Here is a 15,175-nt window from a genome sequence, read left to right as displayed (position 1 = left end):
AACAAAACTTAAAATTTAAATCCACTGCTCAGTAACATTTCATTCCTCTTTTTTAAAAAAAAAAAAGCACAGGTTTTGTTTACCCAGCTGTGAAATCATTTTATTTCTGGTGAGGGAGCAAAACAAGGGCATGTTTCTTCATTGGCGTTGGCCCATCCCCTCCAGGTACCACTAGCTAAGAATCAGCGCCGATGAATATTTATGTCAAGCTGCCTTCTCACCAACGCCCTCCAATAAGGAACATTAGAAGCAAGTGCAAGCATTAGCACAGGTTCTCCCTACAAGGCTTTTTTTTTTTTGCAACCCATCTTTCAATAGCTGTCAGCACTGATTGTAAATAAACATTCAGTTTCTAAGCAAAGCTTTCAGGCTGATGAACTATTTTTACTTTCCGCCCCCCCCCTGCAAAAAAAAAGCCTTTTAGGATACAATTCAGTAAATATTTCTAAAGCTATCATTATCACCTGAAGAGAAAACTTCTTCCTTGACCTTTATTTAGATTGGGTTATTTTTCACAACTCATCAATCTCAGTACCAATGACCTTGTTTTTTTTCTCCTTTAAAAAAGAGGCAATTTGTATTTCAGTTCTTGTCACTATGGAAAGAATCGTAAACATATACTCTTTGTAGTGTTTCAAGGTACTGCTTTCCACATACAAGGAAATAGCAATAAATGCCCTATTACCAGATAATATGCCTACCTGAAGGCTTTTCCATTGTTTTTCCCCAATGCACAACGTTACTCACTGACTGAAATTCTCTTGGGCAGCTGTACGCTGCATAAAGCTGATTATGTCATCAGCCCAGGCAGTTTTTTTGGTAAGTAAATGTTTCAGAACCCTCTGCCAATGGTTCTGAGGCTCCCCTGGGATTCCTTTTGTCCTGGGGAAGGCTTTGGGGTCTGTAGGATGGGGTGGTCTAAAATCACTGCTGCTGAGACTGGGCCAGGACATATGAAAGGAATCCCACGAGAGCCTTGGATCCTTCAGGGTGGGATTAGAAACTTAATTCCCAAAATATGCCCCCAAGGCTGATGACATAATCAGACTTACATGGTGTAAAATTGTGCAATATGTTTTCAGCCACTGGATGCTATTTTCAAAGTAAACGTCTGCAGTTCGGGTATCACCAGCTCTTGTTCACTTCCTAACCACCATCTTTATTTGGAATCCAGTTTGTTCTAGCACCAGCTTCCCTAACCCTGGTCTTCCATAAACAATGGCCTACAATCCCCATTATCCCCAAATCAGCATGGCCAAGATGAGCTTTAATCAAACTAGCAGTCAACCAAAATTGAGTTGAATTCTGAAAGCACATGGACACATTGCAAAAATGTTCAGGTCTCCTAGACCCAGTTTTGAATCCTAAAAAAAATAAAACCACCAGTGTTCCCAATTATGTCCGTGAAGGTACTCAGTCAGGAGGAAGAGACATTACCTAGAAAGACTAAAGCTACTTTAATATGTTTACCTTATTTTGGTCTGTCCAATGTAAGAAAAATCCATTTGGGTCCGTTCGAAGAAAAACTGTTGTCAAATTTGTGGAGTCCTGGAAAAGACAAAAAAAGAAGACATCATTAATTAGTGACAAAAGCCTTGCATATCTGGACATGTAACACCTAGCATAACCTGGCTATCATCTAAGAACAACACCCTGAGAGGATGTTCATACTGTACATCACTTTACATATTATGCTCAAACCCTTCTTCTGTAGTTTATCTAACAATGCCAGCTAAAGAAAAAGATGTCGCTAAATTTAACTACAACGAATTCTGTTCCCTATCCCCTGCAACGAATCTCTGAGGATAAACATTTGGTAGTATTTGTTTTAAATTGCATTTTATATGACCCCAATCCTAACTGAGCACAGGATTGCTAAACTGCTCCCCGACCACACCCCTACTTGAAAGCACAGATATATATTACAATCTGAACATATTTGCTGTGCACTTTAAACTCTCCTAACTCTTCGCAAGTGCTGGACAAGATCAGCTGACAACAGTGCTGTAACCCAACACTGCAGACACCAAGCACATTTCAAAGCCAAGCATATTAAGTCTGGTTCCCTCGTGGGGATACAGTCTCAAGTCTGTAAACATTTAGTGACAGTCAACTTGCTCCATTTATTTTAAAGTTTATATGCCAAGCTGATTTCCATACAGCAATGTGTTGTGCAATTATCTTCCAATCCCAATTACTTTTGAAGTATGTAGCATGTTACTTAAGTGTTTTCAGATGTTTCCTTTGTACGCATCTTTATTCTACATCATTTCCACGAGGTTTAGCTCCTGCCAATTAGGCAGAGCTTTTAAGCATCCCCATTTCAGAACAGTTAAGGTTTCAGAAGCATGCATCCTGAACTGAGATGCAACCTCCATAAAGACCAGGAGCAGTTTGAATTCTTTGTCATTTCTAGCATTTGGCCTTTTAAGGTGAGGAGTAAATGAGGGTGAAATGTAAGTCCCCACAGAAGATTGCTGAGTTTAGTATGGGTCAAAAGAGCCTCTCTCTGGCAGAGAAAGGCTCTGACAGAGACACAATCCATCTGGTCGGGTAGCTGTCCTACTGCCACCTCTGGACACCCAAAGAAAGCTCAACAGAATACAGTACCAACGAACATCATTATGTTGCCAGCAGGGGGAATAGGGATGTAGTGGGGATTATTTTGAATCTACTGGATCTCAAGCCCTCTCACTGCCTCAAGAGGCCTTAGGATTAGGTTTGTTCATTGTGCCTAGCTAAAAGTAGCAGGAAAATTAAAAAATAATGCAAATCACCAGGAGTATTTTTAAAGGGGAACCTATCCCACAAACCAGCAAGACTTTAGAACTGTAGTTCCCAATCTTGGGTCCCAGAAGTCTTCACCACTAGCTGTGCTGGTCAGGATTTCTGGAAGCTGTAGTTGAAGGACATCTGGGGACCCAAAGTCAAGAACCACTGCTTTAGAAATAATGGATTGATTTGGCTGCTCACTTTATTTTGATTCACTCTTCATAAAAACCAATAAGAAGCAGTGTATGCCAAGGCAATTAACATAAACATATAATTTTGTACTTCTATGACTTCCTCCAGATTAACTTCCAAATATGTGATTACTGCTGACCATCAGTATTCCTTAAAGTTATCAGAATACCATCTCCCTCTCTGATTCCTTATTTGCTGCACTAACATATGTATTATGAATACAGTGGTGCCTCGCAAGATAAATTTAATTTGTTCCACGGTTAATGTTGTCTTGCGAAAAATTCATCTTGTGAAACTCATATGAATGCATTGAAATCTAATGAACGCGTTCCTGTAGGCAAAAAAAGTCAGAACAAAGTCAAATTTGGTTTACAAAGGGTTTATTAAGTGCTCTTTAAAGCCATACATATTGTGCAGGTGATTTCAAAAATTTCAATCAAAAAACGTCAACTTTTTTACCATCATAGAAAAACATTTTTAAATCAGCAAATATGAGGCAGGAACAAAAAAAGGAAAAAATTCATCTTGCGAAGCACGGCCATAGGAACATTCATCTTGTGAGTCATCAATCCCATCACCAAAACCATTCATCTTGCGAGTTTTTTGTCCTGCGAGGCATTCGTCTTGCAAGGCACCACTGTATATTTTTTAAAATTAGCCCAGTCCCCTGCTGTGTTTCCAAAATGTTCATTTTTTTCTATTACTATTCACACAACCATTACAATTTCAACAAATTATTAATTTCTTTTTTGATAACAATATAAATAAAAAATCACAATTCAAAAAATATTTTGTAATTGTTCATAATATCTGTTTGTAAAAATTCCCTAAACACACGCAGGCAGGCACACACGCATGCACATGCATGCACACACACACACACACACACACACACACACACACACACACACACACACACACCACTGCTTTGAACATCACTTCCAACAATGCCTGATTCCTGAGACACATATACGTGCATAGTGTATTTCAAATGATCTCTCCCTCCACCAATTAAATGGGGAGAAGACAATTTCCTCCACCTCCAAAAATTCTGCTAATTATAGTACACACCCCATCTTTCAGGGACACAGCTACAAATAAATGTTCATATTGATCCACAGGCCTGCTCGGTGCCCTATAAAGCAGCTCCCACTTGATACAGAGGGCCATATGTTGTCTGGTTTAAGTCTCACTTGGAATAAATGGGGTCCTTCTCATCTTCATCACCCGTGCCCAATCCTGAGGCAATATAATAGTAATGAAGTTTGTGTGTTGTTGCTCACGTATATCTAATCATCATCATTATCTTGGAACTGCAGAGTTGGAAAGGACCTATAGATCTTTGCATCCAGCTGCTGTCAAGGAGGCACAATGGAGAATTGAACATCCAAACCTTTGGCTCCACAGCCACAGGCCTACGCCACTGAGCTACCTTGGCTTTCAATTAAAAAAAGGGTATGCCCTTGCTTGTATTTGATGCCCTTTTCCATACCAGATAAAGTTTAGGGGGAAAATCCTGTCATGCCCCCTATTTTTATTTTCTTGCATATATACTGATATTGTTTGAAACAAATGTACAAATTAAATTACTGTATTTTTCCGTGTATAAAAGGCCCCGATGTATAAGACAACTCCCGCTTTTCCAACCCCAAATAAGAAAATGTGATCACTGCTTTCCCCCTCTACTTCCTAAGCCCCGCAAAAGTAGAATCAAAGGGCTGCGGAAGTGGAGGGAGAAAGCAGTGATGAAAGGGTTGCAGGATCACAGCCCTTTGATCCTGCAGCCCTTTCACGCCTGCTTTACCCACTTCCTAAGCCCCACGGGCTGCACGATCAAAGGACTGCGATCCTGCAGTTCTTTGATCCCTTTCCCCCCCCTTACCTCCATGTATAAAACAACCCTCAATTTTTACTCTTAACTATTTTAGGAAAAATATTATCTTATACATGAAAAAATACAGTAAATTAAATTAAATTAAATTAAAATGATGCAACCATAATTGTAAAAATGTTGACCTTGAACAATGCTATACTTTCAAACTGCAAGATTCTCCTCTCTCTTGGTGTCCACTCATTCAGTGACTTTTACATGGGTGGTGTGAAGTCAGCATGATATGACAATGACAACTTAATAGTTAGTCTTTAATATACTCGTAAATATTTTTGGCAAGACAGTGATCCATCTAAAAAGAAAAGCTTTGTTCTTGATACTGTATATTTGTTTGAGACAGATGTATGTTAACTGACGTCAAAATTTATTTGCTTGTCAAGCAACCAGACAAATCAAACTCTTGTAGAATCACAGAAAATGAATCATGTTGAATCTACCATTAAAAGAAGGCCATGTACATATAACCTTTTAAACTGTTACCACCACCCATACGTGTGATTGAAGCATATCCGGCTGCCTCATCTGACAGAGTATTAGTTGTCTGGCTGTTCTCTCTTCAAACCTGATTCCATCCAGATTTTATTATTTTCTCCTTTTCTATCAATCCTATCTTTCTGGTGTCATCCACTCTGCTATATGTTCCTTATTTTGAGTTTTGAGATATACCCTTCCTTCACTCATCTCTCTAGTTCTTTCTTCGAAACATGCAGTGTACAGAGGAATCCCCGATTCACTGTATTTCTGCTTCCTACAAGGTTGTTACTGGTTTCAGTGGTGAAGTTTTTCCATAATAGTAGTTTTAGAAGCGTTAGCCATGTTAATTGTGCCACATTAAAGACTAACTGCTATATTATAATGTGAGCTTAGTCTTTAAGATGCCACAACGTCTTTGCCTTCTTTATTTTTTATTTGTCTTTTGTTTTTGCCCAATGTGTTTCCAGAGACACATCTTGAAAAATTGCTATAAGATGCTCATCAAATGCTGCTCTGTTTTAGTGAGAGTTCCTTATTTTACAGTCACATCCTATTGAGTGCCCAGTGCTACTTCTGATTGAAAACTGATAGCAATTCTATTATGAAAACTAATAAGGACCCATCTTGTTCTGAGTCTTCTTGAAATCTGCTAAAATACAAACTGTAAAATGGTTTGCAGCATGATCTACTGTACAGTACTTTGTCTTTCATATATTTGTTCTGCGGCACTTTTGGAACAGGCTTCCTTCAGGTATTTCAAAGTGACAGTAAAATACCATATTTTTCCGTGTACAAGACAACCCAAAATATAAGACGATTCCCCCCCTTTTTCTAACCCCAGATTTTAAAAAGCAGGCATCAAAGGGAGCCCTTTTTGGTAAGCCCCATACCTTGGCAAAAGGCAAGGAAAGCGGCTGTCAAAGTGACTGCCACTTTTCCTCGCCTTTTGAGAAGGAGGATTTTTGTTAAACCCAGCGTGCCCTCACCTTTTGAAAAGGCACGCCTTTTGCTAACCTCTGTGCCTCAAAAAGTGAGGGTGCACTGAGTTTAGCAAAAAAGGAAGGGGAGCTGTTCCTCTCTCTCCTTTCCTAACGAGGCAAAAAGAGGCGCCCCAGCGCACGCGCTGCCTCCACCACGGAGGGGACAAGGCAGCTGTGATCAGGCAAGTGGGGAGCACAGGCGGGGAGCGTGTGTGAATGCTCCTTCGCCTAGGCCTCCTGCAGTCTCCGCCCCTGGAGAGGAAGGGGGGAACAAGGCAGAGACTGAGCTGAGCTGCTCAATTTCGCTGGAGGTGGTGATCAGGTGGGTGGGTGGGAGGCAGCGTGTGAATGCTCCTTTGCCTCCGTCTCTGCCTCCTGCTGCTGCTGCTGCTGCCTCAGCCACCGCACCAGAGGAGACAAGCCGTGAGCTCTGAAAGAGGCAATTGGGTGACAGCGGCGGCGGCAAGAGGCACCCAAGCGCACACGACTGCTACCTACAGTGTATAAGACGACTCTCAATTTTTCCTCTAATTATTTTAGAAAAAAGTGTCATCTTATACACGGTAAAATACGGTATGCTCTGAAGAAGTTTCCAAGTTGGTCAGCCATTAAAGTCTTCTTGTTATTGTTATGTACCCTCAAATTACCTCCAACTTATGGAGACTTTGGACTGACTCATCTCCAAAATGTCCTGTCTTCAACAGCCCTGCTCAGCTCTTCTAAAATCCAGCCTGTAGCCTCCTTTAGGGAGTCATGTATTTTGTCTTCCTCTGCCGTACACCTTTCCCAGCATTGTCTTTTCCAGAGAATCCTACCTTCTCACAATGTGCCCAAAGCAGGGCAGCCTCAGTTTCACAATTTTTGCCTCTAAGGAATACTCAGCAGAGAGGCATGCATTTCTTTGAATTCACAGGTGGGAACGAACAATTGGTTAGTGCTGGATAGACTGACTATCACCCCAGTCCAGAAAGTTATCTCCTAGCCACACCTACTAGAGGCAGCGTGTGAAGTTGTAAAAGCTCCAACAGAATGCATCCTTGTCTGACACCTTTGCCTATAGGAAACCATTCTGTCTCTCCATATTGTGTCCTGAAAGTAGCTTCCTGTTCACAATTCAGGTTACACATCGGACAATCAAGTGCTGAGGCACACCCACTTCAGAACAACGCAGAGTTTCTCATGCTGTGCACCGTCAAAAGCTTTGCTGTAGTCTGTAAAGCATACGCTGATCTTCTGAAATTCTTTGGTGCACTCCAGTAGCCAGTAGATATTTGCAACATGATTTCAAGTTCCTCTTCCTTTTCAGAATCCAACTTGAACATCAGATATTTCTTGCTCAATATAAAAGTCTTTGTTGCAACATCTTGAGCATCACTTTGTTTGCATGAGAAATTAAAGTAATGGTCCTATAAGCTATTGCACTCCTTGGCATCATCTTTCTTGGGGATCGGAAAGTATACTGAAACTTTCCAGTTTGTGGGATAGTGTTTTGTTTTCCATATTTGTTGACATATTCTTGAAATTTTGATACATTCAGTCTCTGGCTTGAAACAGCTCTACTGGTACTTCATCTACCCTTGGTAGATGATTTCACTACTTTTGGAGCAGCTTTCACTTCACTTTCTAGAACTCCTGGTTCTTCATCATAGGAGACTTCAGGCTCTTCATCATAATGTATTTATTATTTATTTTATTTATATCCCGCCTATCTGGTCGGTTAAGACCACTCTAAGCGGCTAACAGCATAAAACAGTATAAAAAATTTTAAACAGAAGAAACCTTAGGAGAGGGAGGAAACAATAGGAGAGGGAGAGGAGAGGGCATCAGGAATTGTCTGAAGGGAAGGCCTTGTCATTCTTTTAACTCTTTTGTATTTTTTAGTTAGTTAGGCATCCTTCAGTCTCGAAAGACTATGGTACTGTGCTCTCTATGGAGGACTTGGAACAGCGCCTAGTGTGGCTGAAGAGGCCGATTCGAGAGTGGCAATCTCTTCCACACTGAAGACAAATCCAATCTGTCCCCTGTCCAGCTCCCTGGTTTTGCTGCTTTTGTGACTTCCTCTTTGCCTCGGCCTGCTGGGCAAGGGTCTCTTCAAATTGGGAGAGGCCGTGATGCAATGCATGCCTCCAGGCTGAACGCTCAGGACCTCTTTTGTATAGGTCTTTGGTATACTGTGTTCCCACTTCCTCTTTATTTCCTCCTGGGTAGATAGTGAGTTTCCCTGTTGATCATACAGCATTCCTAATCTAGGCTTAAATTTCCCATCGGTAATTTGGAATTTCTGGAAGAGATATTTTGTTTTCCCTCTTTTGTTGTTCACCTCTATTTCTTTGCACTGGTTATTGTAATAGCTTGTTTTCTCTCTAACATTTTGCCAGTCTCTATGGCCGGCATCTTCAGAGGATGCCGGCCACAGAGACTGGCAAAGCATTAGGAAGAAAAACCTCCAGAACATGGCCAAACAGCCCAAAAAACCTACAACAACCATCGGATCCCGGCCATGAAAGCCTTCGAGAATACAGAATACAGCTTCTTCATCTTCTGCTTCCAGTTACACAGCCAATTTGATTTTAGTACAGGTCATCTGGTGATGTCCACATTTACATCTGTCTGTTCAGTTGTTTGATGCATGTATTTGCAGTGAACAGATTGCTGGCTTCACAGAACTCTGAGTCATTCTCCTGCTTTATAACTACCCCCAGGCCAAATTTCCCAACAACATTTGCATTTGCTTTATCCCCTACTTTTGACTCCCAGTTACCTATGATTTTATATATATATATTGCACTTTCAGTTAATCCCCAACACACCCAGGTCTGTGCTCACTGTGCTGAACTGTAAAACACAGTGTGAATCAACTAATCTGCATGGAAAACTTAAGTAATCTTGTCTTACAACTCTGAAGCCCCTCAGAATTTATGAATGATGGTAGAAGAATCCCATTCTTTTCTTCTCTAGAAACCTGATGGCCAATCTACTTTAGGGGATTTACCCTTTGCCAATCCTAGCCAAGGCAACTGTAGCACTATCAAACGTACCACATTATAATATCTAGATACTGTAGCTCTTCAACTGGCCATATGCTAATGAGAGGCATGATGAAGAAAGATCATTGGTTATTTTTCTTGCAAGATCTATGGGATCAACACTTGAGACTTCTCAATAAATTTTCAGCATTGAATAGGGGTAGAGGAATGAGACTTTCCACAAGGCAGCATCAAAAACTGAAATCTATGCACTCTTAGGAAATTTTATTTCTTCATTTGCTAGGTTTCTGTTTCTCTTCTATTTTTTTTTTTAAAAAAACACACATTTACCTAACAAAATATACAAGCTCTGTAAAAATACTTTTTCTCCCTCCATTACATGACCAAAACAAAAAAGACCTTGACTTTTAAAGCCAAATAGGGATTTTGCAAGTTATACACCATACACTAGGGTAACAACTTGTCACAAAGGAATTAGTTAACAAATATTTCTGTTATTTTTCTCTGCCTTTAAAAAAATACCCTCATTCTAAATATAAATAAACCAGATCCTTAGATGTTCTATTGCTTGTGATTGTAGTTAAATGAGATGTGTTGCACTTGCCAGTGATCATAACCTCCCTTACTCTTTCAAAGAGACTGCTATAGGTCAGGCCAGTGCCACCTAAGGTTTGCTAATGGACTGAGACTTTCCCTCTGGGATAACTATCAACGTTCTGTTGTTGTTGTTTTTAAATGTCCTTTTCCCAGCCTTTTGCAAAGATCCACCATCCCATCAAAAGCACTGAAAGAAGATGGATGACTGTCCGAATAATATAAATATTGCTTCCAGTGAGGAAAACAATCCTGTTGCTTAGTGCAATAGGTCACAATTAGAGTAGGCACATTTTTAAATAAATGGAACATATGAAGGAGTTGACTCAAATCCCCACTGATTCAATAGGTTTACTCTAGTGCAACTTAAGTACGCTAAGAAACAGGATTTCAGTCATCATCTAGCAAGAGTTTTAAGGGCTACTTCTGGTATCTGATGCTTCCAGATAAAATACAGAAATCTAGTACCCTCTTGCCATCACTCTAAATTTGTTTTAACAAATCTGTTTTTTTTTTTAATTATTTGGCATTTCCTCCATTGCTCCGATAAAATAAATATACTTTATTACTAGAGATGGGTGTATTTGTCTACGAATACCCCTGCAGAGCTGGATGTAACAAGGGTCCGGCTCTCGTTACGTCCCCTGAGGCTGAACTGTCCACTCACGCGTCCGCTGCCACTGCTGGCTCTGCTCTCCCTTCCATTCGCTCTGGAGCTCCCAGTTGGCTATCCACTCATCAGCCTGGAAGGGAGACTCATCTTCCCTCCTTCTGCCAGGACTGGATAGTCGACTGGGAGTTCCAGAACAAGTGGAAGGGAGAGCAGAGCCAGCGGTGCGTGGAATTCGTATTCGTATATGAATGCCCCCATCTCTAATGATTACTAAAAATATTTCCTAGTATTACACACTACAACAGAGTATTTAAGCATACGGAGAGATACTGATTCAAACTCTGAGGCAAGCTAATAAGTTAAAAAAATATGTTTTTTTTTTAAAAAATAAGTTTCTTTAGAGACATCATTAGTTTATTGGGACCTTTCTTGTTCTATTTTCAGCCTTTCCAATCCAAAACCCTACCCAAGGGGTTAAGAGGCACACCACTACCTCTCATTTGTTGCAAGGATATGTTGTTAGTAAATACATACTGTACCTAATGAACAAACAAGGATTTATCCTGCAGCAAACAAATCACTTGGGGAAACTGTCATCCCACTCCCTTAACAGGAAAAGATTACACACACAGTCACCACCCACCCCTTCAGTCAATATTCCTTCTATAAGAGAAGCTGACATTTATGACGCTTATTTTTAAAGTAAGGCTTTTGTTTGTTATGAATTCAAATCCAGTGCTCAACGGGGTTGAACTGTCTGTGATGACAGAGAGGACAAAATCTCTAATTTACACCTCACGAGATACTCTGACTAGTTCCTGCTAGAGTTGATGCAGGGAACAAGGCAAGGAATGGAAATGGGAAAGATCAGACTGCTCTGTTTTTCTTGACAGAAATACATATAATCATTAAATAGCACTGATTGGTTGACTGTCTCCCAAAATGGCATTTTGACCTTTTAAACAGATACCTGTGTGGCAGGAGTACTAAACTCCTGCAATTAGAAATCAGGGTTGTTGTTTTTTCACTGCTCTCCCTGCAATCACTGGGGCCAAGTTCTTAATTGTATACTAGCCATGATGCAAAGTGAGTTTATATCCACTGGACTGACCTACTAGAAAAGTTGAGGTCTTAGGTATTCCCGTTATCTATCCCTCCAGTAAGATAAGGGTGGAAGGAGCAAAAACAGTAAACACAGCCTCCCTACCCTAAAGAGAAATGGGGGGAGGGAAAAGCCAGGGGTACAGAGACTGAGAAGGGAGTGAGAGGGAACAGAAATATATGGGAATACAAAGTGAGATCTGTATGTGAGCAAACACAACATGAGGATATATTTCAATGGGGCTACATCAACTGATTACATTTGCCATATAACAAGCACATTGACCAAACTACTTTTTAGGACTGTTTTATTTACATATGTCTACCAAAAACTGTTGGAATTATTTAAACCTCGTATGATGCCTTGCAGAGGTTTGGCTAGGACAGACCTTTCTGGACTTTTAATCAATCCAATCCAAACAGTGGTATTCCAGAGAAAGGGGTTGATAATACTAAAGGCAGTTTAATCCCACATCCATCACAGTAATCCCAGCATGTTTGGCTATATTGCCCAGAGCTCATTTTCCATCTTTCAAGTTTTCAATAAACTGATGTGTGAACATTCTGCAGGCAAAAGGCACAGGATGAAGGCAGATGGCAATTAGGTTTGCCAAGTCTTGCAGAGTGTTGTTTGTACATGGTCTGCTTCACACAAGCACTCCGAGTACAACCTGACAAGCTAAGAAATGAGGATCTGTGTGAACCACATGTGTATTTTCCTGTGCTTCTCACTCTACAGTTCTGGACAACCAGCTCCTTGCAATAGCTGCTCCCTACATTTTTTTCAAGCAAAACACGTTCCAACCAGTTCAAGGACTTTCCCAATCTATGTATAAAAAGGCCTAAGGTCATCACCCAGTGCTTCTCCACCCACAAAATACTATCCAAATTCACACAAATCTACCTCAATTGCAGACATCAAGCCACCCTAACATGAATACTCATATCAAACAGTCTGCTTTATATTAACAAGCTGCCTTGTTAATGGTCCTACAGCCTCTCCTCCTGCTCTCCTGCTCTCAGCCCTGTTAGTTAATAAATACACATATTTCACCTTCTGCTAGAGGTGCTGCCAGCACTTCCCTGCAACAGCCGTTTTGCAATCATTTGGTAGTAATAATTTTCAAGAGGCTTCATTTTGACCAGTTAGTTGCCTGCTTAATTTTGCAGTAATTGTTTCAAAGGCACTATCTTCCTTTGCTTTCTGCTTTCAGTCATGCTGCTTATACATTATATTTACACAACACTCATAAACAAGTTCCTTAAACCAACAAGCATATGCAAAGCTAGAGCTTACAAATGTCTCCATGGGGACAGGTGTTATATGATTAGCAATTATAGAGATGGAAAAATTACTTTCCTGAACCATAACTCACAGTATATCCCAGCCAGAAAGGCCAGTGGTTATGCTAGCTGGCGCTTGCTGGGAATCGGAGTTCAAAAAAGTAACTTTCCCTATCACTGATTATGAGAATACCTCAGGGTTTGGAATTCCATGTTTATTTCTTCCTCTCTAGTGTTTTAAAAAAAATTAAAAAGTGCCCTCCATCAATTTATTTGCCACCTGTATCTGCATGAAATACTTCTGCTCTTCATCCTTTCTTTTCTTGACAGGAAAAAAAAATATTTTGCATGTATAAAAACATAATGGTAAGCAATATCAAGTCACCTGCAGGGAAAAATGCATCTTATTTTTTAAAAAAGTTCCACATTTCTTGTGTGGCTGTGCATTATCACTATTTAACACATGTAAAGGACAGGGAGACATACATGGGAAAATAACATCAATCTCATTATGAAGCATTCACATATATTTCACTTTTAGAAGATTAATTGAATTGGCTTCCTGAGTGAACTGCTGGGAGTTGTAAATGTCCTTGGGGATGTTCCACGTGTTAATCAATGGTGCTTCATGAACAAGGTCCTAACACAACAATATTATGGTACAATAACTTTGTGATTTAGGCTCCCTAATAGTCAACTTTCAAAAGAAAGCATTCCACAATCTTAAGCATAAAGCGCAATAGACTTGTTTTTGACTGATGGCAAGTAGAACTGGTACTTTTTAAATTATCTCCTCCAGAATCCCCCAGCAGCATGGTGGCCTGGTTGGACAGAAGGCTGTGGGAACGCTATTTAAAAAGTAACTTTAGAAGCTCTGTAAACTGTATAGGCAGCTGTACTGGCCATCAACGTCCAAAATTCAAATTCCATATCCCATACTTTTAGTAGCCCGACCTTAAAAATACACAAAGGGGCACAAAATTGTGTGCACGTCCTTGTGGTTTGTAATCTCTCCTCAGGCATAGTGTAACAAAATCCTCAGGCATAGTGTAACAAAATCTCTCCTCAGGCATAGTGTAACAAAATCCACAAAATCAGGCATAGTGTAACAAAATTGGAAGTGGGGAGATAGTGTTTGTGCCCCCATCAGGGTGGGTTTGATTCAAATCACGATTTAAATGTGATTTACATTTTTTTAATTTTTTAAAAATTAAATAATGGTTTAGATCAAATTGACTTTTAAAAAATCATTCATTTTATCCATCCTGGTCCCCACCCTATCCCAGTTATATTAGAGAAATATATATATAGTGAAAGGCTATAAAACCTAATGTAAGATTACAAATATCCCATTGCTTTCCTATACTAAAACACTGCCTACTTGTCAAAGTCCTGTTATCTGAGGTATATAAATTTATACTGTAGGTCAAAGCAGAGTGTCACATGATGGAGATGGTACTCCACTTAAAAGATTACTTCACTTAGAAAACTACATGTTTGGAAGCAAGTTCCAGTCTACCCTTCCTCCTTCATACCCACAATGGCCACAGTCCATTTGAAAGGGGGGGAAGTGCATGTAAAGCAACCACACAAGTGTCTTCCCTTTTTTTCTCAGCTTCCACTTGCATGTCTGGTCACACAAATATCCCTACAACCAACCTGCCATCTGGGGAAGACTCGGCCCATAATGGGCAGTCTAGAATACAGGTACCTTCCATTGAACAACTGACCTTCCACTGAGGGCAACTTGTGACCAAGGCACACACCCTTGAAATTTCGGGTTGAGGAGCCCCATGTCCTAAATCCATAAGTAACCTTAGCCTTAGGTAGCTTTTCAGAGAGGCCTTCCACACTGACCCTGCATGATTTTATGCCTCTTGTCCTGCTGTCTTGTTGAGAATCTGCCTTTGGTGCCACTTCTTTTATCTGCCTAAAGTTTTTAATTTTAATTTGTAGCCTATTAGTTTATGTTTCATTTATTGTTGTGAGCCACCAAGAATAGTGCATTGCACCAGTGATGTGGTATATAAGTCAATCAATCAGATAAATAAATAAATAGCTGAAATCCTATTAGCCTGTAGAAGGCTGACGACATCATGAGCATGGTGATATTCAGAAATTAAAATTTCCTACTTCTGTCCCATGCCTCCTGCATAATGCGTTTCATCATGTGGAAACTATGGGAGCAGTAGCACAGGAGGAAGAATTCATTAATTACTGAAAATCACTGCCACTAATAATGTCATCCTGATGGCAGCACTTTTTGCTAATTAAAGGCATCCTATCT

General features: G+C 40.2%; 1 protein-coding gene across 1 annotated transcript in view; it reads right to left on the bottom strand.

Moving 5' to 3' along the window:
• PLCB1 (phospholipase C beta 1) overlaps positions 1 to 15,175 on the bottom strand; it is a 587,785-nt gene that overhangs the window by 557,579 nt on the left and 15,031 nt on the right. Inside the window, exon 2 of the mRNA XM_020809018.3 lies at positions 1,471 to 1,548. Coding sequence (XP_020664677.3) covers positions 1,471 to 1,548 — 78 coding nt within the window. The remainder of the gene's footprint in view (positions 1 to 1,470; positions 1,549 to 15,175) is intronic.

Source organism: Pogona vitticeps, chromosome 1 (genome assembly GCF_051106095.1).
Source record: "Pogona vitticeps strain Pit_001003342236 chromosome 1, PviZW2.1, whole genome shotgun sequence".
NCBI lineage: Eukaryota > Metazoa > Chordata > Lepidosauria > Squamata > Agamidae > Pogona > Pogona vitticeps.
This window is presented reverse-complemented; position numbering and strand designations above follow the sequence as displayed.